The sequence below is a fragment of the Macrosteles quadrilineatus genome, unplaced genomic scaffold (genome assembly GCF_028750875.1).
Source record: "Macrosteles quadrilineatus isolate MER2022 unplaced genomic scaffold, UCM_ALF_1.0 Scaffold_3__2_contigs__length_128488019, whole genome shotgun sequence".
In the NCBI taxonomy this organism is placed as follows: domain Eukaryota; kingdom Metazoa; phylum Arthropoda; class Insecta; order Hemiptera; family Cicadellidae; genus Macrosteles; species Macrosteles quadrilineatus.
In genome coordinates this window covers 60,367,667-60,389,428 of record NW_026542596.1, presented here as the reverse complement: position 1 = coordinate 60,389,428, position 21,762 = coordinate 60,367,667, and the positions used below count along the sequence as shown (strand labels likewise).

The 21,762-nt window shown below is 35.4% G+C and overlaps 1 protein-coding gene across 1 annotated transcript; it reads right to left on the bottom strand.

Annotated features, from left to right (window-relative positions):
- Nucleotides 1-424: 424 nt before the first annotated feature.
- LOC128989238 (serine/threonine-protein kinase PLK4-like) lies at nucleotides 425-21,544 on the bottom strand. The gene is made up of 15 exons (XM_054411111.1): nucleotides 21,386-21,544; nucleotides 18,353-18,448; nucleotides 17,650-17,860; nucleotides 15,780-15,892; nucleotides 13,985-14,077; nucleotides 13,295-13,438; nucleotides 11,923-12,066; nucleotides 10,981-11,090; nucleotides 9,295-10,285; nucleotides 7,680-7,938; nucleotides 6,008-6,147; nucleotides 5,181-5,342; nucleotides 3,883-3,987; nucleotides 2,890-2,994; nucleotides 425-975 (listed from the first exon to the last, which is right to left on the bottom strand). Exons 1-15 carry the CDS (start codon nucleotides 21,416-21,418, stop codon nucleotides 748-750), a joined length of 2,934 nt encoding a protein of 977 aa, XP_054267086.1. The 5' UTR covers nucleotides 21,419-21,544; the 3' UTR covers nucleotides 425-747.
- Nucleotides 21,545-21,762: the final 218 nt, after the last annotated feature.

The window sequence follows — 21,762 nt, the reverse complement described above, 5'->3', positions numbered from 1 at the left end:
TTATTGCAGAGCTTTTTTTAATTTTTGAAATATATATATTTTTTTAGGAAAACTGTAGTGATTAGGGCTACTATTTTGATATGTAAATGCATTATTAAAACTAAGTACCCTTTTTTTTTATGTGTTTGTTTAGATTATTTATTTTATTTTATTTATTTATTCAGTATGAATTGTACAACACATGATTTCTTCTCAAATCTTTTAAAACCAGTTTTTGTTTGAATTTCATACGGTATGTGTTTGTTTAGATTATTTATTTTCAAAATGGTACAAGCTCAAACCTTTTATATTGAAAATAAAATGAATTAAAAAAAAGGGTACTTAGTTTTAATAATGCATTTACATATATTTTTTTATATGGCTATTGAGCTGCTTAGTCTGGTACTCATTTCAATAAAGGCTAAATAACTCAGAGTTTGATTAATACTTTTGAGCAACTTTAATTTACCAATCAAATTAAGATAACAAATACAACTTTAAGTACAGAAAAAAAACATACATTAAACGCTTAAAAACTAGTTTAAATTAATTTGATCTCTTCAATAGTATATATTTCTACACTTTTTAGTTATATATACATTACTAAACGTTTGCATTCAATATTTACAAGTACCTATAAAAAAATCTGAGTTTTAAGGATTACCTATTATTACTTTCAATATTCAAACAAATTACCACTTATCTCTTAAGTGACCAGCCTCCTTACTTGGTAAAGAACTAACATGTTCAACAGAGATGGTATTTTCGCTATCTGATGGTACGAGGTCTCTGACGCTTGTCAGCTGGCAGGAAGTGCCACAGAATGTCAGGGACTTGCGCCAGTTTGTGCCGAACGGTGTCAGGCAAACTGTGAGTGTCTGATGTGCGGTAACGTGCCGTCCGAGAACCGTCTCGGTACTCAATAGTGCCGGCCGGTTCATTGTAGGCAAGCTCAGTGCCGTCACGGTACATGATCTTCAGCTCACCACCCGGTTTCTAAAAAATAAAGGATTAGTTTCAGCAGAAATTCAAATTAGTTTGAGTTTCGTATGGGTTTGGTCATAATAGCAAAAAAAGTTGAAAATCTTTGAGACAAAGTTCAGTACTAGCTGAATGGTAATATATTCTTAACATTAACTTTTGGAAATTTTTACTAAGAGAAAATGTATGTACGGTAAGGTAAAACTATGATGGTACCAAGTTACTTTAAAAAATTACAGTAGTCCTAGTCTAATGTAATGGTATATTACGTTATTAGTCCTGAAAATAAGTGTTTACCGGACGAGTCCGGTACACACATTTTGGACGAGTTACGTAACATAGTTTACGCCATACTACTAAATCTGTACAAATCCTTATATATTTCCACCAACTAAAGGACTAAAAATCACTAGTCATAACCTTATGTTTTTGTTTATAACCATTCATTGCCACCTAAATACAGTATAATCAGCTGATTAGTGTCCAGTAAAACTCATTGCAGTACAGTAGTACGCAATGAAACCCCATTTGAATAAGCTGGCGGCAAACAGCTGTTTTCTGGACTAAAATCATTGCGTGGGAAGTTCGTCGAAATAATGTAAATATATTACTGCAATAGTTTTAAATGTTTGGTAAGATTTGGCAAAAATTCTCTTTTTGCCATACTACTTTGTTTCAATGGACTTTCCACGCAAGAATCTAGTCTGGAAAACAGCTGTTTGCCACTTGTTTAATCAAATGGGTTTAGTTACTTACTACTACTACTGTATGGTAATGAAATATTACTGGGACACCAGCTGATTATAATTAGCAATGAGTGAACGCAAACGCAGAATGCAAGTAACGTGTTTTTTCCATTACAACTATGTGTCACCTGAATCTAAATACTGAAAGGCACCAAAACATAGAGATAGAACATTTTCTTAGCTTCAAATAGGTACACTCTCATCACTCTTTGTCAATCATCAAAATATTTATTCTTGATTTAAAAACCGCTACGGTTTGGGCAAAATGGCCAACTGACAAAACAACAGATTTCAAAGTAGTATATTAAGTTACCAGTCCTGAAAATAGGTGTCCTGTAGATTTTAGACGTGTGACGTACGATATTTTACGCTATACTACTAAATCTGTACAAATCCTCATACATTACCACCTACTAAAGGACTAACAATCACTAGTCATAACCTCTCAGAGAGGTTATGTTTTTGTTTATAAACACTCATTGCCAAATGCAGTATATGGAGTATCAGCTGTTTGGTGTCCGGTAAAACTCATTACAGTACAGCAGTACGTAATGAAACCCCATTTGATTAAGCTGGCGGCAAACAGCTGTTTTCTGGACTGTTTCCTTGCGGCGGGAACCTCGTCAAAACAGTGTAGTGTGGCGTAAAGATATTATTCAGACTTCCTAGTTAACGTCATATGACAAAGTTCTCTATACGAAAATAAAGAACAACTCAAGCTCTTTCCAATGATACCACTTCCTGTTTAGGCCAAAATTAAGACTTGTAGATTTTTTTCAAGATAACACGGTTTGAAAATGTTACGCGCGCTAAATATTGTTAAAATTATAATAGCAGTTATATTGATCTGTTAGTGCTACGAGGTTCATTTATATGTGAAAATAAGAGTTCAGAATCTCCTCTTTCCAACGATATCAAAATTATTACCATTGTGGATCATTTTTATTGCGTAATAAGTGTTTAAAAAAATATATATCTGAACTGCCGGCAAACGGCGGTTGGTCACCGAGCGCACACATGAAAAGGGTTAAAAAAATATCTTTTTTACAATAATATTACCTGGGAAGAAAAAGAGCTTTAATAGCCCTGCCTGCAACTCATTTATTTAACAAAGCCGATTTTGCTGTAAAAAGATGAAAGCCTTATTATTATTGTTGTTGCAGTTGTTGAATATTATCATTACCTTGGTCGCTACAGCTCGCAAGTGCGGAAGGTCCAAAGTTCGATCCTTCGCTCCTGGCTTGTGACGAGAGTTGGTAGAAGTGTCTGACATTCCACTCACAGCAACCTGTCAACAGAATCCTGCAGTGATTTTGTACGGTTGTAAACAAATTACAAGTCTTTAACTAATTAAACGTGATTCATGCTAAATAGAGAATATACCCATAAATATGTTATATTGATTCACCCATACAAGATAATATCTCTTCCACCAATGAATAACTAAATCCCGAAAACCCCTCACAGAAACCTCTGATAATAATTTTACCCGAACACAGCAGGTTTTTGTAAATATAGAATAACTTTTATAGTATGGTATAATTAAGTTGGTAATAGTGATCTTCCTCCTCCACAACGAAAACAACCTACAAGAACAAAGGCTCTACTACTGAAGAAATGAGCTAGTAGCTCCGTAAATACTATATGTTATGTTATGTGTTTATTTGTGCATTTTCATCACTAATGTAACCCTGCTGTAGAACGCTATCCATCAAAAATCCTTAAAAACCCTGGCCTAAAGCCATCCTTACAAAAAAGGCTTCACAAACTAGCATGTATGAAATGATATTTTGGTTTAGTAACACAATTCATATTTGTATTATTATTATTAGTTATATTTTTAAGGAAATCCTTTCGATGAATTTTCAAAATTGTGATTCATTTTGCACAGTTATCCAAACCCCATGAGAATAAAAGTTGTTTTGTTTTCACAATGTAGGCCTACATGAGAAGATCAAATGTTAAGTCACTGAGAAGATAACACATAGTGATTTAGATTATTTAGATTAGATAACTCGACCATGATGCTACCTACTGTCAGTTTGATCTACGTGATCTAAAATACATCTGTTATTAAAAAAAACCTATCAACATATGCGTAGCATTTCAACTACAGGCAAAAATCTAAGTTTAACTGATAAATCTACAGTGCACTACACATCCTTTTGTAGCCTACCTGATGATTGACAGATTTGATGTCCAATGCACGAGAATGACTCCGCACGTTAGCATGGGAAGCCTTTGACGTTACAGAGGCCTCTGATACCTCGTAAGATCCCAGCTGTCAACAAAAACAACATGTAAAGAGTCTTGAGGGAAGTATCATCCTTACAAACCTCAACTCAGTAAACTAAAAAATGAATACAAAATAATAGAAAACAGTCAAATTCAAAAATTCATCACATCTGTATGAAGGCTTATCAAAAATACTATCCATTTTTAAATAACTGCTTGTATTAATTTTTTTAGAATCTAGGAGTAAAATTTATAATTTTGAGGGATATGACTGTTATTCTCAAATCTAAAATTTAATGCAAAATTTGTACCTGATAAGGCTTTGTTTCAACCCTTCCTGAGCGTTGGCCGTATATAAGCCACTCAATCTGAAGGTTCACAAGCACAAGCGTATATGTATAAGTCAAAACATGTAAACGTTGTGTAACGTCATACAGTTTATTAAGCATAAATGTTTTACCTTTGAAACAAAATTTACAAGCGTTAGATATATACAGTAGAACCTCTTTAATCCGAACGTCCACTAATCCGAACGCATCATTGCTGTACTCTACCCACAGTACAGTAGTTCTTTATTGTATACTGTATTTATTTATATACACACCGTAATTGTTTCTATTGTAATGTACAGTACTGTTTATTCACTATGTTTACTACTGTATTAAATAAAAACTGTATTTTACTTGATAATGAATTTTTTTACCTTTTCCGTGACAATTACGAGCCATTTTAGCAGGTTTTAGCTATTGTTATGTAAAAACAATAATATGTTCTGTAATCCAAACTATTCAATAATCTTAACTGACCCCGGTCCAAATTATTTTGTATTAAAGAGGTTTTACTGTCTACGGATCAATGCATTCCTTGGAGAGCGTTGGACGTATGTACGTCACAACAGTTATGGTAATAAAACTTGTAAAAAGGTTATTTTTATACAAAAGGTATCTATAATCAACTTTAACCATCGGACAGAAGTAGAAAAAAGTCAAAATTTCAATTTAAAAATATTTTTTTTTAGCCCCAACCAAATTATTGATTGCGTAGTGAGTAGGGCTTTGCCCAGCAGATTGAAGTCGATCCCGTCACTCAAACCTCGTCACTCAACTGAATCGTCAATCTTTTGATGATTCAGATTTTTGTTAGTTTGGAAAAGGTTTGGTTTGAGGTATCTGGAAAAGAAAAGAGCAGGCCTAACTGTGTTCAAAATTACATTTGAGTATAAACAAAATAGAAACCTACCAAAGGCAATCTCTGATTAGGTGTGGGAACAGAGGCGTTCTCTTTGCCTTTGAACACACCATGGATTGCAGGTTTGCTGCCAATGGTTACGGGGAAGCAGGGAGAATTATGGGTAGATATCTGCTCCAAAACCTTCTCAACTAATAGACAATGCTCCAGCATCTAAAACACAAAAAAGATTCAATAAGATTATATTATTCGTTAAACCAATTTAAAAAAGAGAAAACAATACATGTTCTTGTGAACCAATTTCTAAAAGTGTCAATGAACTCTATTCAGTAAATCACTTTCTAGTGATAGATAGATAAACAAACGGATATTACAAATCACCCAATCTGGGCAAAGGTCTGAGGTAAGTTGAAAATAGTAAAATCTTTTTTTAAATACATTCTGCATATTAACAAGCTGTAATTGAAAGCGCTAAAAATTTAGCTTTTATTTTTGTCAATTTTTGTTTTTGAGAACTAAGTACATTGCACAGGTTTTCAAACTTAGTCTTGCCCTGGCTGTATGGAGAAGTTGAGAAGTTTGGCAGTGCTGGATTATTGCAAAATCTGAATTACTGAGTGCTGCCTGCAAATAAAATGAAAGGAGAGCAAAACTAACCTTAAAATTAAGAGTCAACAATGTTATTATAGATAAGTATGTATCAGGCAGTTTTCACGAGTACAACTGACATCAGCCAGATTGTCTTAAAACTTTAACCAACATGTCTCAACTCTAAACAGGCCCAAATCTTGCCGGGCATACCCAATGAGTCAATACCCGGATTAAAGAGGCTTAACTGTACGGGAAAATCAGGAATGTCATGGTTGCCGTCCCTTTACCTGTTGGAAGTGATCCCACATCTTCTGAAGTTGAGGAGAAAGGTACCCCAAATCATTCTCATCCAGGTCTTTCGTTTTCCCATCAGGATCAAGCAGCTTTATGACACCCTTGTTGATATCAGCTTTCAATAGTTTGTACCCTGTAAGTACATAGTACAACCATTATTGATAAAAATTGGTGAGTTAATAATAATCAGAAGTTAGCGTTCAAAAAATCTGTGACCAACTTTCTTTTATAACACAACGGTTTAAATGTGAATTTTAATTTACAGCTGATCCTTCTGTTGAATGTTTGACCACTATCAGGTTGTAAAAGAGACATAACAGTTTGATAAAGGATTTTAAATCGGCTACTTTTTTACAATTGTGACCTGATCAAGGTAAGTGAATCACTCTTAGTGCTGCAGAACTAAAATATAATTTATTTCAAAGTAACAATTTTATTCGCCTAATACCTTCCCTAAACAAGAGGATAGGCTAAATATCTTATTGCTTTATTTATTTGTTTTGCTTTGAAAACAAGTTTAAAACCATGTTGAGATAAAAAATTGTGCAAGGGTCCAAATCATAAATCATATTACAACAACTTTTGTAATAGGTATTTAAAAAACTATCAAAACTATTCTAAAATATCAGTAGGCCTATTTAAAACTTACACTTTACATCCCTCCATTGTGAAAACTGTTTAAAAATTCAAAATTATTTTAGTTTGGCAAACCCATCAAAACAAGAAAAGTAACATCAGTGAAACCAAAGACAATAGCAAACAAAATATATTAATTGCCTAATAAAATCAAAGATCTATTAAACATTAAACCAACTGTATTCACTTATTAGGTTTTAATAAAATTACATGGACTAAACGGAATTACAATAGACTCCTCTTATCCGGACTCCTCGGGACCGAGGCCAGTCCGGATAACGGTTTTTACGGTTAAACAGACGCTGAGGTAAAAATTGTCCGGTTAAAGAGATGTAATTTCTGCCGAGTGTAGTCTGGTTAAACCGTTGTCCGGTTAAAATGTGCTCAGATAAGAGGGAGTCTACTGTATTGTGTACTAGAGGTTGTCCAATGGTCGAAAACTCGACCAAAAATATTTATGTACAGCCTTCTCTATTTTCACCCCACTCTGTAAATTATTCCGTGATTGGAATTTCTTCAATTCTTTTTATTTTAGCGGATTTCCCATATAGGGAATAAGCTATTCTGTTTATATTTTGTCACCAGCATGGCAACCCATAAGGCCCATGTAAATGTTTTTTTCCATTCTTTATTCTTTTTTTTGTGCTTATTTTTGAGCATATTGTAACTTTTAAGGTATTCTGCACATCTACAGGAAAATATGTTTGGAACAGTATGTGTAGATTTTCCCTTCAATGCACAGGAGCTGAGAAAAAAGATTTTAAAGAAACATGCTTGCTTTTTAATACATATATTTTTAACAAATTATTGGCGAGTTCTGGTGTATCCGTTAAATATTCAGATATCCCTAATTCTATAATGTGCAACTAGCAATATTTATACGCTGAAGTACACTGCTTCTGCTTATTTCATTTCAGTTTTCAAGTGTTTTACTATAAATATTAAATCATCGGAATAACTCAAGTCATAATCTCTGTGAAAATAGAAACAACCCTAACATGATTTAAGTAGCAAAAACCACAATCTTACCTGTGTAGAATTTAACATGAAAATCATTGTTGGGTGAGTTCTCCATGAGAAAGCAAGACGCGAGGGAGCTGTGGAGGGTAACTTTTGGAGTCTGAGCTTGGTGGAGCCTCACAAACCTAGCCGCAGTCTCGTAGGGACGATGGTACTGCGTAGGTAGAGAGTGATAACTGTAGACAGCATCTGCTCCGGTGGTGGGGACTGGCGGAGGCACATCGCCTACGATCACACCTCGGTCAGAGTCGGGACAGTAGACGAGTACCTGCAATGTAACATGTTCACTCAATACAGCTCTATGTTGGCACTAATACCATTTACTATACACAGAGTAGACTTCCAATGTAAAAATTTGAAGCCAAATAACGTTGTGTTGAGATGGTCTAACTAATATACTAATATTCTGTGTCAAGTGGTATAGCAGTTAGCATGGATTTTAATTAATACTAAAGGTCGTCAAGTGGTCGAAAACTCGACCAAAAATATTTTATGTACAGGATTCTCTATTTTTGCCGCTACGCTGTAAATAAAACATGTGATTGGAATCTCTTCGATTAGTTTTGATTTTCTGTTTAAAATATTTTGTTGTTATTTCGTCACCAGCATGGCAACCCATAAGGCCCATGTTAACTTTTTTTAAATTTTGGATTCAGTTTTCGTGCTTATTTATGAGCCTATTTTAATTTATAAAGGGATTCTGCACATCAACAGGAAAATATCTTTGGTGAGTCAGTGGCAACACGGTCTTCGGGCCCAAGGCAGCGATGTCGTGGGTTTGGATCCTGGTCACTACCGCAAAAATGTTATCAGTACAGTTCATCCTTGTACTTGACGGGCAAATGCAAGGTTAAAAGGCCGCTAACCTCTTTAAATAAAAAAATATATATATCTTTCTAACAGTATGCATGCTTAGGCTATATTTTCCCTGTGATGCACACAAGCTGAGAAAAAAGGTTTTCAAGAAACATGCTTGCCTATTAAATAGATTTAACCCAATACACTAGTGCCCTCTGGTGAGATGGTCCTGAACTTGAGATGAAATTGAATCTAGTTTCTTGGCTACAAATTTTTACATTGGATGGGAAGTCTACTCGATGTATAGTCAATGATAATACCTAAAGAGGAACGCAGAGAGTTATAAGAAGAGTTGACAGGCTGTATTTTATATTCATGGGGGTATGCAGCATTCAAAACTAAGAGAAAGTACAGGTCTTGACGCATCCAATTTGGTTTACAGTCATGCCATACGGGAATCCAAAGATTAGCTCATTCAGACTTTAATGTATCTCTAAAGATTAGCATAAACTTAAACTATAACGTATTGGAACAGCCTAAGCCTTTGTTGCTGGCCTATTGATTATTGGTTAGTCTGATTTGTCAACTAAAAAGCTAGCGGTACCTTAAATAAATATTTTGTAGAAAATCAAATAAATACTTAATTTAATGTCAGGTTTGGGGATTTTGGAAAGGGGATCCAGGATCTAGTCCAGGTTTTCTAATTGAAGGGAGAAATATACTTATCTCAACTTTGCAGACAATATATGGGGAACAGTAAGTTGTTTTAGTTTTCTTTTAATTTTGTAAATTAAGTTTGCTAATTTGTAGTCAAACAAACACTCACCCTTAATCCATCACTTGATATCCTACAAACTTCAACAACTTTTTCTCTCTTCCCGTTCTTTCTTTTCTTCAACTTCTCCAAACACACTTCGCCAGTTTCCAAGATACTCACTACGAAATTACTGGTTTTATACCTTGCAGGCTTCAATCTCACTGAGCAGAGAGGGGGAACATTCAACGGAACATGATCTAAATTCCTCTTTTCATTTTTGTTGATTTTTATCCCCACAAACTCATTAACAGCATCCTCGTCTTCTTCGTCTTGTGGAGGTAAACGTTCAGATGATCTGGAGCGGGGCGTTCTACTTTTCCCACCTGGTTCTGGCAAAGCAAGTCTCAAGTCAGGCAAAAACTTTCTCTCAGTATTCATTACGCTGTGCAATATTTCTCTATGTTCCCTACCACGATCATTGGCTGGTAAACATTCACGTTCATTTTCACACTGACATTTTGATCTTCTAGAACAATCGCATTCCTGATTTCTGCAGCCGTCGTCAACATGGTCTATCCTGCGACATTGTAGACACTGGGAGTAAAAGCCTTCACTGGCCAGACCACATGTCCGACATTGAATATTCTTCATATCAAGATCAACTCCTTCTTGGCTACGAGCACGACTGTGACTGCTTCCGCAGCAACTGTCGTTCTTTCCGTATTTGTGAGAACTGCATTTCACACTTTCGCACCTATCCTCGTCACAATTACTTCTCCCACCCATTCTTTCACACGATTGCTTACTGCGTTGAGACTGTTGAGAGCAGCTTGACTCATGCCTCGAACATCCTGATCTGACCAGTTCCTGCATCGACCGATCCTTCCTGCTGTGAGTGCTTGTCTCCAGTCGGTCTTGGTCTCCGTGGAAGTACGCTTGTTGCTGACGAGATGGAAGGAAGTTCGGACTCATAGGAGACCTGCCTTGCAGAGGGAGGATGTTTTGTAACTTTTGTCTCAGTCCGCTCGTCACCTTAGAGGTGTCACGTCTGTCTAATGATCTGTAACAGAATTCAGAAGAGCCTTTATTTTACTGTCCTTTATTTTAAAAACGTTTTTTTTTTTTATATTACAATTAGGGATGTGTGGAATTTTGAAACTAGGACATTGATATTGGTATGGAGAATCAATTGTCAAAAGTCAATACCGATACGTGGGGGGGATAGGGGGGGATTTGCCCCTAAAATTACTTATCTAACTAACTAACTAAACTTTGTGGTGGGTTCACCAGAATAAAAAGTGTAGTAGACTATTAGATCTGATTAATGAGTGAGTGATCTAAGAGTTTGATACTGAGAGATAAAGCGCAAGGCCCACCTAAAGTAAACTGAAGTTTTTAGGACAGGTGAATTTTTCTGATTAGGCATTTTGCTGCTTTTTACTTATTTTGTGTTTGCTGAAAGTTTTTTTTTTCAAATTAATGCATGTCTATGTAGGCCTATTGTATTTCTATATGAGGCAAAACATGATTAAAAAAGGAATAATTAATTTCCTTCTTCACAGCCAATATTTAGGCGAAAGACTGAATTTCTAACATATTGCCAATCTTATAACAAAAATACCCATGATACTTCCAAAATAATAATAAAAAAATGCATAACTACATTAATGAATAAACGGAGTGCAAATGGTTAGTGTAATCTCCAGGGTTCTAAGGTTCAACCAAACCCAGTAATTGCTACGATACCCTGCTCACCTTGACCGTATACTAGCGTGTTTGCTGTGATGAGGGGAGAACGTGTCTTGTCGAGTACATCCAGTCGTCGCCAGAGTAGTCCCTAGACCACTCTCCACCGTGTGACCGCTCTATACAAACATACATTGTATTTAATTACATTATTGCCAGACACAAGTCCCCTAAATGCTCGTTTTAAGCCATTCATATCTAAAAATTTGTTAATAAAGTCAAAAGAATCGTGACATAAAATTAAAAATTTTTTTGGTAATAATCCCAACAATAAACATGAGCAAACTACCAATTTTTTGTATCTTGACAATTTTTCAATATAAAATCAGGAACCTCCATATTTCTTTTGCACTTATATCAGTTTATCTTTTACTCCAATTTGTTTGATTCACAGTTTTACCAAAAAACTTTATAGCTAACTTATTACATGGGGTACGACTGAACAAACTTTCATTGATTATTGAGTCACCAAAACAAAAGTAATAATTGTATGGCTGTTTGTAGATAGGTTGACCCACAGTTTGATGTGAGCTTCAAACCAGCAGGCAAACTATTGGCAGTGGAGAGCAAGCTAGTCTAGTAGCCATAGAGTGCTGGACTTTGGTCTCTCGGTCCCGGATACAAATCCCACCAATAACCAATGGATTTTATATAAGGTTTTAAGCTGCAATCCTCTAGGCCTAGCATAAAGTATTGTACAAAATCAAAATGGTTTCAAGAGCTTACATCCTATGATGTGAAGGTGGGACAAAAAATTGTGATTGGTAGAAACTAGAAACCAGGCTTTCACTACTGAAGTCTGAAACTTTAAACCACTAGACCAACTAAACTTTGGGGTTTTCAGCTTCCCATTACATGTCCTATATTATTATTGACCAAACTAACTGTTAAAATAATTTACAAACCTCACCGTAAGACATTAATATTATCACCTCCACACTACAGACTCACCTGTTGTTTATAAAACGGCACAGATGGTGTATCATTCATAAACGGATGGCTTGGTATCTGATCCAGGTGTATCCTATCTTCTGGCTTCTCTTGCAGCAATCTCATGATCAAGTCGCGGGCTTCATTGGATAGATAGTCAGGAATCTAGATAGCAAATATTTGATCATAAATCTTTGAACATAAAGAAAAAGAACCTTCCTGTAAAAAAAAAACTGATTTAATTTAACAAATGGTTTTGGCTTAAACTTTTTTTTGTTTTTGTTACCTGAGTTCTTGTAAGTAAAATGTTTGTATCACCCTATGCATTTTGCCACCTAGTGTGGCATCTTCAGGAGGTCTTCTTTTGAATTTGATTTAATCTAATAATCACTCACAAGGCTTTGATCTCTGTAGTGTTGCTGGTTTATTGTTGTGTTCCAGTTTTGTCTGTTTCAATGTTGTATATTGATTTGAACCTGGTTTAGTCTTATTTTTACTTAAATTCCTAGCATGGTACATTTTGGCTTTTCATTGCCTTCCCTATTAAATGGCCGCTATAATCGTGGCCTACCGACACATCTGTAGCTTAAATTCATACGGAGTTCCACACAATGCAAATGTTAAAATATTTGTTAATATTACAGTAGCCTAAAGATTTTTTATTATGGCGAGTGTTGTGTAGTCACATTGTTGGGAGTGGCCTTGTATTCTAGATAACACAAGTACCGTAAATGCTTAGTATCTGTTGTATGAGAATTTAAAATTGATCCAACGGCACTTTATTAATACAGTCGAACCTCTATAAGACGAATTTCAAGGGGTAGGGTAAACATTTGTATTATCGGGGTATTCGAGGTTTAATACTGCCATTATTCGTCTTATAAAGGTTTCTCCTCGCTCCGAGATACGTGCTAAACAATGACTGAGGAAGGAAGAGGGATGGGTGGGTGTTTCATGTTGAGACAAGATTTTGTTTGTTTTGAAAACTACGTACTATAGAGTTCATGAGAACTTCGTCTTATAGAGATCGCATTCGTCTTGTAGAGTTTTTGTGCTAAGAATATTCGTTGTATAGAGGTTAATCAGTCCTAGCCCATGTCACAAACAAATTTGTCTTATGGAGGTTTTTAACCTAAATACTACGTTGTATAGAGGTGTTTTAAGCACTGACCTTTTTGAAAGTTTAAGGGAATTTAAAAATATTTATGTTTCGTACTAACGAGGTTCGACTGTAGTCCTCTTTTAAGTGGTTTTGTAAGGTCTGGGCATTGCAAGAATACATGTACAACATAAAGAATGGACACCTGTATGTCTTATTATAACCTTAGCTATAATATTTAATGATAACTGAACAAAAACAAACTGAGTGGAGGATGTAATGTGTCAGACTTACATGATAATCAAGGTTGATCACTCTTTCCAGCGTAATCTGTATCGCTCGGGTGTCGAAGGGAGGTCGTCCGACCAGCAGCGTAAACAACACACAGCCGAGACCCCAGACATCAGTCTCTAGACCATGGGTCCTGCGCAGGGCGATCTGCAAACACACAACAGGCTCTTGATAATCTACCACACTAAATGAGTCAGCCAATATAGTTATGGTCCTTGGTTTGTGTTCTATATCAGGGGAGTGAGCTGGTCTAGTGGTTAGAGCGTGGGACTTCGATCCCTGATGTCCTGGGTTCAAACCCCGCCATCACCAATGGATTTTATCTAATTGATAATGCAGCAACCCCTAGGTCCAGCCTGAAGTAATGTGAAAAACAATCCCAGGCTTGTGCCTAGCACCCTAGGACAAAAGAAAAATAGTGTTCTATACTAAATAAACATGGGTTCTTTATAAAAAATGTGAAAGCTGATTAATTGGAAGCCCACAAAAGGAGGTTTTTTTAAAGGAGTTAGAAGTTTATTAAAATTATTGCATTATCGAGACTAACTATGATTTTACTCGGCTTATGAGAAAGTCAAACTGCCAGGTTATTAGTGCTGGCTTTAAAATTTTAAGGTTGCTTGTGTGAATTAAAGCGTGATTATAACCTGGACCCTGCCATTGTTGTTCTAATAGTCTACATTATTATCTTACCTCAGGTGAGATGTAGTTCGGTGTTCCACACATGGTCTTGTGTGTTTCTCCCGGGTAAGCAAGCTTAGTAGCTAAACCAAAGTCTGCTATTTTCTAGATGAAACAAACATAAAAATTGAATAAAGAATAGCTTGTAATTACATTGTAATTTATTTAGTGATGAACTTTCAGGATAGTTAATCCAAATGGTGTTCATGAACAGTCAAGAGAGTAACACATATCTGGTCTAGCTAGACAGTAAGACTACCTAAGTAGCTAGGGCCTATGGCATATTATTTCTACGCACACGATGGTAGCCTTTTTCCGCAGTTGGGTATTGATGTGAACAATAGGCCTACAATTAAAATTTCCACCAGATGTGAAAATGTAGGGGAGAGCGGGACTATACCGTACACATAAGGGAGATTTGTAGTTAATCGCAAATTACGAAGTAAAAGTAATTTAAACACAAGTAAATAAATATATAATTTAATTATTTGGCTACTGATTGTATATAAACATTTTGGAACTATTGCATTTTTTACATGTAAAAATTGGTAATTTAAAAAAGTTACCTTGTACGAAATAGCCCCTGGGGGTGGGGCTATTCTGTACAGTAGAGGGGGCTATACCGTACAGTTCCAAAATCATTTGTTTAGGTTAGTAATATAATAGTACTGCAACAAATTATTGTACAAACACTTTTTATTACTATACAATAAAGGTTGTAGTTAAGAAACAGTGTGTAACAATTTAAACATTTTAGAAGAAATTTCATGAAAAACATGAAGTCTATGAAAAAGTTATAAAATATCATCCCAAAATTAAAAGAAAGAATATCAAGTCCACAAATGTAGTTCTCTGCAGACTCCGCAGCACTGTAAGCTGAATGGACCCACCCTGAACATCAGCAGCATCCTGTACCAGAGCTGTACGGTTTAGCCCCAATCTGTCCCTCAAGGGAATTTATAAGCATAAACTCAAATTCTATCACTTAACCAATCATCGCTAATAATCAAAAGAGAGCTTAAGGGATGTAGTTTATTATGATCTCACAGTTAATAGACTAAGATAAAAACTACTTCACTAACTTTTTATTTAGTACTGGACGAAAATTATAAGCAAGTGAGTAGAAACATGTTTGTTTACTGAAACATTGAAACTAGCACACATAGCAAAACGATGCAGATACTGTAAACTTGCGCATTCTGCTGCTAGATAGCAGCACTTGTCGGAACCACCTAGCTTGAATTCTAGGCAAAAAAAATGGGTGTACGGTTTAGCCCCGCTCTTCCCTACGTTGATAAATCATAACAAACTGTACTATGATGTCTTAACTATCATGGAGTAAAAGTCAAGCCAAAGCAAACTGTTCTTGATTTTAGCAAGTAGCCTACCATGCACTTGATGTAGTTGTAGGCCTGGCTGTATGAGTATTTCAACAGTACCCAAGGTAAGCCTTTGTGATTGAGAGACTGTTTGAGTAACTTTTTTTTTTCCAAGAAATGTTCCAATGAAATAGTAGTCTGAATGTGTAATGTAATGTAATGTAATGCAATGTAATGTAATGTAATGTAATGTTATGTAATGTGAATGTGAATGTGTAATGTGGAGTAAATAAAAAGTCTGCGAGTTTCCATGAAAGTTTTATCAATTTCTTAAATTGTTAGTACTCCAAAACTTTTGATGCTTTTGGGATGGATCTCATATTTTGGTAGCAAGTTTAGTGGGCCAAGGTGAAGTGATTAGACTTTCAAGTTGCGTGCATTTCACACGTAAAATAAATACTCATTCTGCCCAGCAGGATGGAACTCACCACTCGATGGTCCTTGGTGAGCAAGAGGTTGGAGAGAGTCATGTCTCGATGGATAATGTTGTGTGAGTGAAGATATCTCAAACCATCCACCACTTGCTTTAGGATCTCCTTGGCTACAACAGACACAAAACTAGTTAAAAAAACGTATTTCTTGCAAGGCTAACTCCGTATATAGAGTGTCTAATGGGTCCTCTTAAATAAAAATCCATGACTTTTCAGTGGTTTTTTGGCGTTAAGAAATATTATTAAGCATAATTGTTTTTCCCATAGGAAAAATTCGTTCAATTTTAGAGAACATAAATTTACCACAAAGTAAATTATAGAGTACTGTCATAGGCCTAGTTTATATTTTTAATGCCTCAATGTATAATTTATTTCCAAAACACAGTATCACATTAAAAAGGTAAGGAAATAGTTCTGATCTTTAACACGTTGAGTGCGGACTACATCTATTGATGTAGTGCATCACGAGCGCTCCTATCGGCCTACATCTATAGATGTAGTCGCGCCTCTCCCACTACATTAATTCAGTATGAACTCAGCCATTGCCCGGGAACGTTATAATCGTTGCCAGCCTGTAGCTTTTGCAAGCTTAGGTAGGTGTAGGTTGTTACTAAGATTTCTGTAAAATTCCGTCTGACAATGCTTTTGTCCCGGTTTTGGGGATTCTTCTCTTCAAGCCACATTACAAAGACGCTGGCTGAATTCAGGCAGTGATGCTACCTTTTGGTGTTTCAGTGAACTACGCCCACTCTCGGTAAATGCAGCACAATCATCACTGCTCTTTTGTGATTCGTCAGACTGAAATATTTGAATGCCAATTGTGTTCGTTGATTCGGTGGTGCGCCAGGGCTTCGCCACTATTGGCGAACGCATGTTTATAGTTTTTCAGCACTCAATGTTATAAAGCAAAACTATTAGGTAGTCTATACAAAAAGATAGCCTATAGGCCTAAATGATTCTAACTCATTTCTAGACTTCTATATAAAGTAAATAGTACAAAATCCTTTTAAAACCCCTGGCCTGAAGCCATATAGGCTACCAAAAATGTCACAATATTAGTTAATGTGGAGAAGGTAGCAGAAGTTAGTTAATGTTTACTCATGGGACACCCTTGGATTGTTATTTAAGAAATTATTGTTTAAAAATTAATTGTCAATTTCTAATTTTACAGTCCTCTACTCTTTTTTGTAAAATTTCTATTAGCCTAAAATTTATATTAAATAAATAAATAAATTAGTAGCGTTAAAAAAAAACATTAGGCGCATAATAACGCATCAATAAAAAAAAAAAAAATTATTGCGGACATTTGTTATCACAATTAGTTAAATCATAGACAAAAAGAATTAAATATAGACCGTCAGCTGTGCTGCGGTTACCGTTAGTTCTGGCGCACACCGCTTGGAGCGCCATGTAGTTACGTAGCTAACTACACGGCGTTCCAAGCGGTGTGCGCCAGAACCTATGGTAACCATGGTAACCGTAGCACGGCTGACAGTCTATATTTAATTATTTTTGTCTATGGTTAAATACAAAGATTTTACTCACACCAGGAGTAAAATCTTTGTATTTTACCCAATTAACAATTTCAGGAACATCCAAACATTCTATTTTGCGCACCATTGAGTATGAACAGCGTCAAGAAAGCATTTCAGACTAAAAATTCTTATGACTTTGGGCACCTAAAACATCCCCTTTGCATTAAGAATCCCTTAGTAATCAAGATGGAAAATGTCCGCAACAATTTATTAAACAACAAAAAACATTATCCCCAAAAATGAACTTTGAACTTTAACCTTAGATTGATAAGCCTAGCTATACTGAACAATTAATTTGTAGTGTATCCTTTTTGAAAGTTTTCCTACGGTACCTTGTTCTTCAGTGAAGACAATGTTGTTGGCCTTCATGTAACGGTGCAACTCTCCATTGTGGGCTAGTTCTAGAACCAAATAAACATAGTTCTTGTCTTCAAAGCGAGTGTAAAGTTCCAAAACCGAAGGATGTTTCAGTTGGGAGTGAATCTTTACTTCTTCTACAACCCGTTTCTCCATCTTCTTTTGAAACATCAGGTTTTTGTCAATCTAAACAGAATAAAACACAATTAGCTTAAAGAGTGTTGAAAAGTAACTTAATTGGGATAATGGACACACACAACATTTTCTAGATGTGTAGAGAATTAGCAAACATATTCACCACTAATAACAGGCTTAGTTCATTGTGTGAGTCTATTTTATTCTAGACAACACCATATCTCCTATTTATCTTTCTATGGGTCTCTTGAATCAAACATAGACCTAGCTGTGTAAATGGCAAAATTCACAAGCTTCTGAACCGAATAAAAACTACTACCGGTACATTTGACTTGGCTCAAACTTTACACTATAGTAAGTCATTAAACCCAGTTAAATAATTAGAGGATTTATTTTTATTTAATTTTTAATTTTTTTTTTTGTATTCATACAGTAGGCCCTACTGTATGGATTACACCATTTTTACAACAGTGACATAATAACAAATTACATTTTAAGGAAAAAAAGAAGACAGGCTTAAATATCCGTATTAAAAAAACTTACCATCTTGATGGCAACTTCCATAAAGGTCTTTCTGCATCTTGCTCGATAGACAGAAGCAAAGCCTCCTTTACCCAGTAAGTCAAGAACATCATAATCCTGGAATAAAAAATAAACTCAGTCAGACAGAGGCTATAGGCTACATGTAAGGTTCTTAGGTTGTCCTGGGATGGGCTACATCATGGTGTTCCAGAATAATCACTAATCTTAATACAATATATAAAAAGGGACTCTCACAGTCGTAAAATTTCTAGATTCTAAAATTTTTTTTAAATAACTTAGTCCTAACTTTCACTACTTTTAGTTTGGTTTTAGGCTACTTACAAAACATTCTAATTCACCTAAGTTAACTCCAACTGGTCACCATAAGGAATTGTGATGAGTTGGTTTTGCTAAGCAAAACCCAATACACCACCAAATATCTTAGTTGCCTTCTATATAAAACGGAAAATAACTTAACCCTCCGAAGGTCACGCTTCTAAAAATAGACGCACAACACACTTTGTGTAGTGTCACGCGTCTATTTTTAGACGCACAAACATCGTTTACGGCGAAGGCTCTATGACTGACTGAATCGGATTGAACTGGATCGAGTTAGGTATCGTTCTTTTCATTAGATTCTAAGCTTTCTAAAGGTCTGTCTCTAAGCGCTGTTTGTTCTCTGAGCCGATCGTAATAATTGTAGCAGACAGCTGACGTGCATATTAGTAAACAGTAAACAGGTAAACAGGTAAACTCGGACCGATGACTGATGTGTTTTATTATGTTTATCATTGTTTTAGTGTTAAAAATCAAAAGTAGTGATATACGTGGTGCATTATAAGAAGATTTAAGTGGTTTTGAAGTGCTGGTTGATGATCCTGAAGAAGTAGGTAGTGATATTGATGTAAATTATCAGCCAGATTCCTAGCTATGGTTAGGCTATGCATTCTTAGCTAAACGCTATGTACTGAAATCCGTTTTTCGCTCATAACTTATTTATTTGATAACTTACCTGGCTATATGATTATACAGACTGTCCCAAAAGTCCCGGACCGGTTTAATATTTTCTAAACGACAACAGATAAATCAATAAGATTTTGCACATCAACACCACACCTAAAAATCTATTTTTTTAAGGAACTATCAATTTTCTGTCATATCATGGGGACGTCCCACAAGGAGTCAGAAGGAAATCTTAAATAGGAGCATAGGTCAATATGCACATAAAATGAAAGGTCTTTTTTAGTAGAATACAATGCTGCCAACCGCACTTCAAAAGGTTAATCCTGTGCAAAATGGCGGCTGTTCAAAGATTTCTTGAATCCACCATTTTGAATCTTTGAACGACTGCCATTTTTTACTCAGGTGTTCTTTTGAGCTTGAATTTACGGCATTGTAATCTACTAGTGAAGACTTTTAATTTGATGTGCATATCAACCTATGCTAATGTCAACAATTTTCTTCTGATTCCTAGGGCTGTGCCCCCCGAGGAGTAAGCGTATAATAGCAATGAAAATTAAAGAATCTTTGAACCACTGTTATTCTTGACTCGATTGTCCGTTTGAGTTCAAATTTGTGGCATTATATTTTGCTAGTAAAGACCTTTAATTTGATGTACATGTCAACCTATGCTTCTATTTAAGATTTCCTTCCGACTCCTTGCGGGACATCCCCATGATGTGACGGAAAATTGATATTTCCTTAAAAAAGTAGATTTTTAGGTGTGGTGTTGATGTACCAAATCTTATTGATTTATCTGTTGTCGTTTAGAAAATATTAAACTGGTCCGGGACTTTTGGGACAGTCTGTATATTTGTAATCCTCATTAAATTTAGAACAAAGTGGCTATTTTCAAATATTTATAGGCCTATAATTTATACAATTTCATTGAGCGCGAACTTATTTTTTTTTTTAAATTTTCAAAATTATATTTTTTTTACCTAAAAAATTTTTTTTTGAAAAAATGTTCCTTATGTTTTATATATAATATTGAAGCCCATGATTTTCCAAACAAAATGGTATATAGAACATTAGAATTAACATTGTTTTAAGCTTCTCAGATCCGTTTTAATAAAACCTTGCAAATGCGCCAAAAATAGGTGGACAGGCCTAAACTATGGACCTTTGGAGGGTTAAGGGTGCGCTCTATCTCAGCTCGGATTTCTCAATACGTTGTTGCTTAACGCCGATGTTCCTATACCATTGCATTGAACAGCTCCATGAAGAGCGCTTGCAAGCCTTTTGATTCTGGGTCATTGCATCGTTATATCCTTAAACCTTTTAATAAACTATTGCAGATTTTTGTTATTAAGAATCTATTGCACTTCCCCCGCTTGTTATTTTTTCTCTAAAAATTATTTGGATGCGTTAAAACTTAAGATAAAATACCTGTAACTTACGCATATTTTAAACATTTTTAAACTAACCCTATAGCCCAACATTTTTTTAAAATATCCAAACGTTATAAAAAAAGCGCCGGACCTACAACAATATTTAACGAAAAATATGACACCAAGATCTTTTAAATCGGTTCACAATTGGGGCTACAAATAGTAAGAACCAAAACCTTTGGATTTGTGCGCGCCAGACGGTTAGAGCGCAGCCTTAAGTGATCATTTGGGCATTCTTAACTTAGTTTGTGTTAGGCCTATAAGTTAGGATATCGATGCTTGCTTATTCAACCTAACTTAAACAAGTCACTTTTTTGTATTTCACTGGAAGCTAGGAAGCTTCAAATAGGAAATGTCCTAGTCTTATCCTTTCCTGACTCCACAGAATCTATCTAGGCCTAATGTGTGTCGCCTATTCTCAGCCTAAATATGACAGCCCTCTGAAAAGGGTGGGGGTGGAATTAGATTTTTAAGCTTCCTTTAGTCAGGAACTAAATTTAAGGAATTAAATTATAAAACTACTTTTAAGTTACTAATTCAAAAATACCACATCTTGTGTTGAGGTGATACAGGATGAGTAAGACACAGGAATGAGTTAATTGAAAATGTAAGACAGGATGAAACCACTGGGCTAGAAATAGGCTTATTGTATAAATAAACTAACCTCAATACGCTGACCAAGTCCTGAGGTAGACATTTCTAGTACAGTAGGTGAAATACTTAGGTTTCATTAAAATAATTAAGAAATTACATCTTAATTATGTCGTCAAACATCCTAATCACATAGATTAAATATAAAGTCAATGCTAAGTTACGAGCATTCAAAAAGTAAACACTGTCAACAGTTGACGTTGACAAGACAATTGACATAAACAACAAACGAAGAAAAGAAACGATGAAAGATGAAAGCAAACGTAATGGAGTTCAAAATTCAAAGACTACTAAACGAACGGGACCCTTTAAAAAAGGCGGGAAACCCCAAGCCCATAGTCAAAGTGCAGCAAAATACAAATTAAACATGCTTATACCTTTTGACTTTGT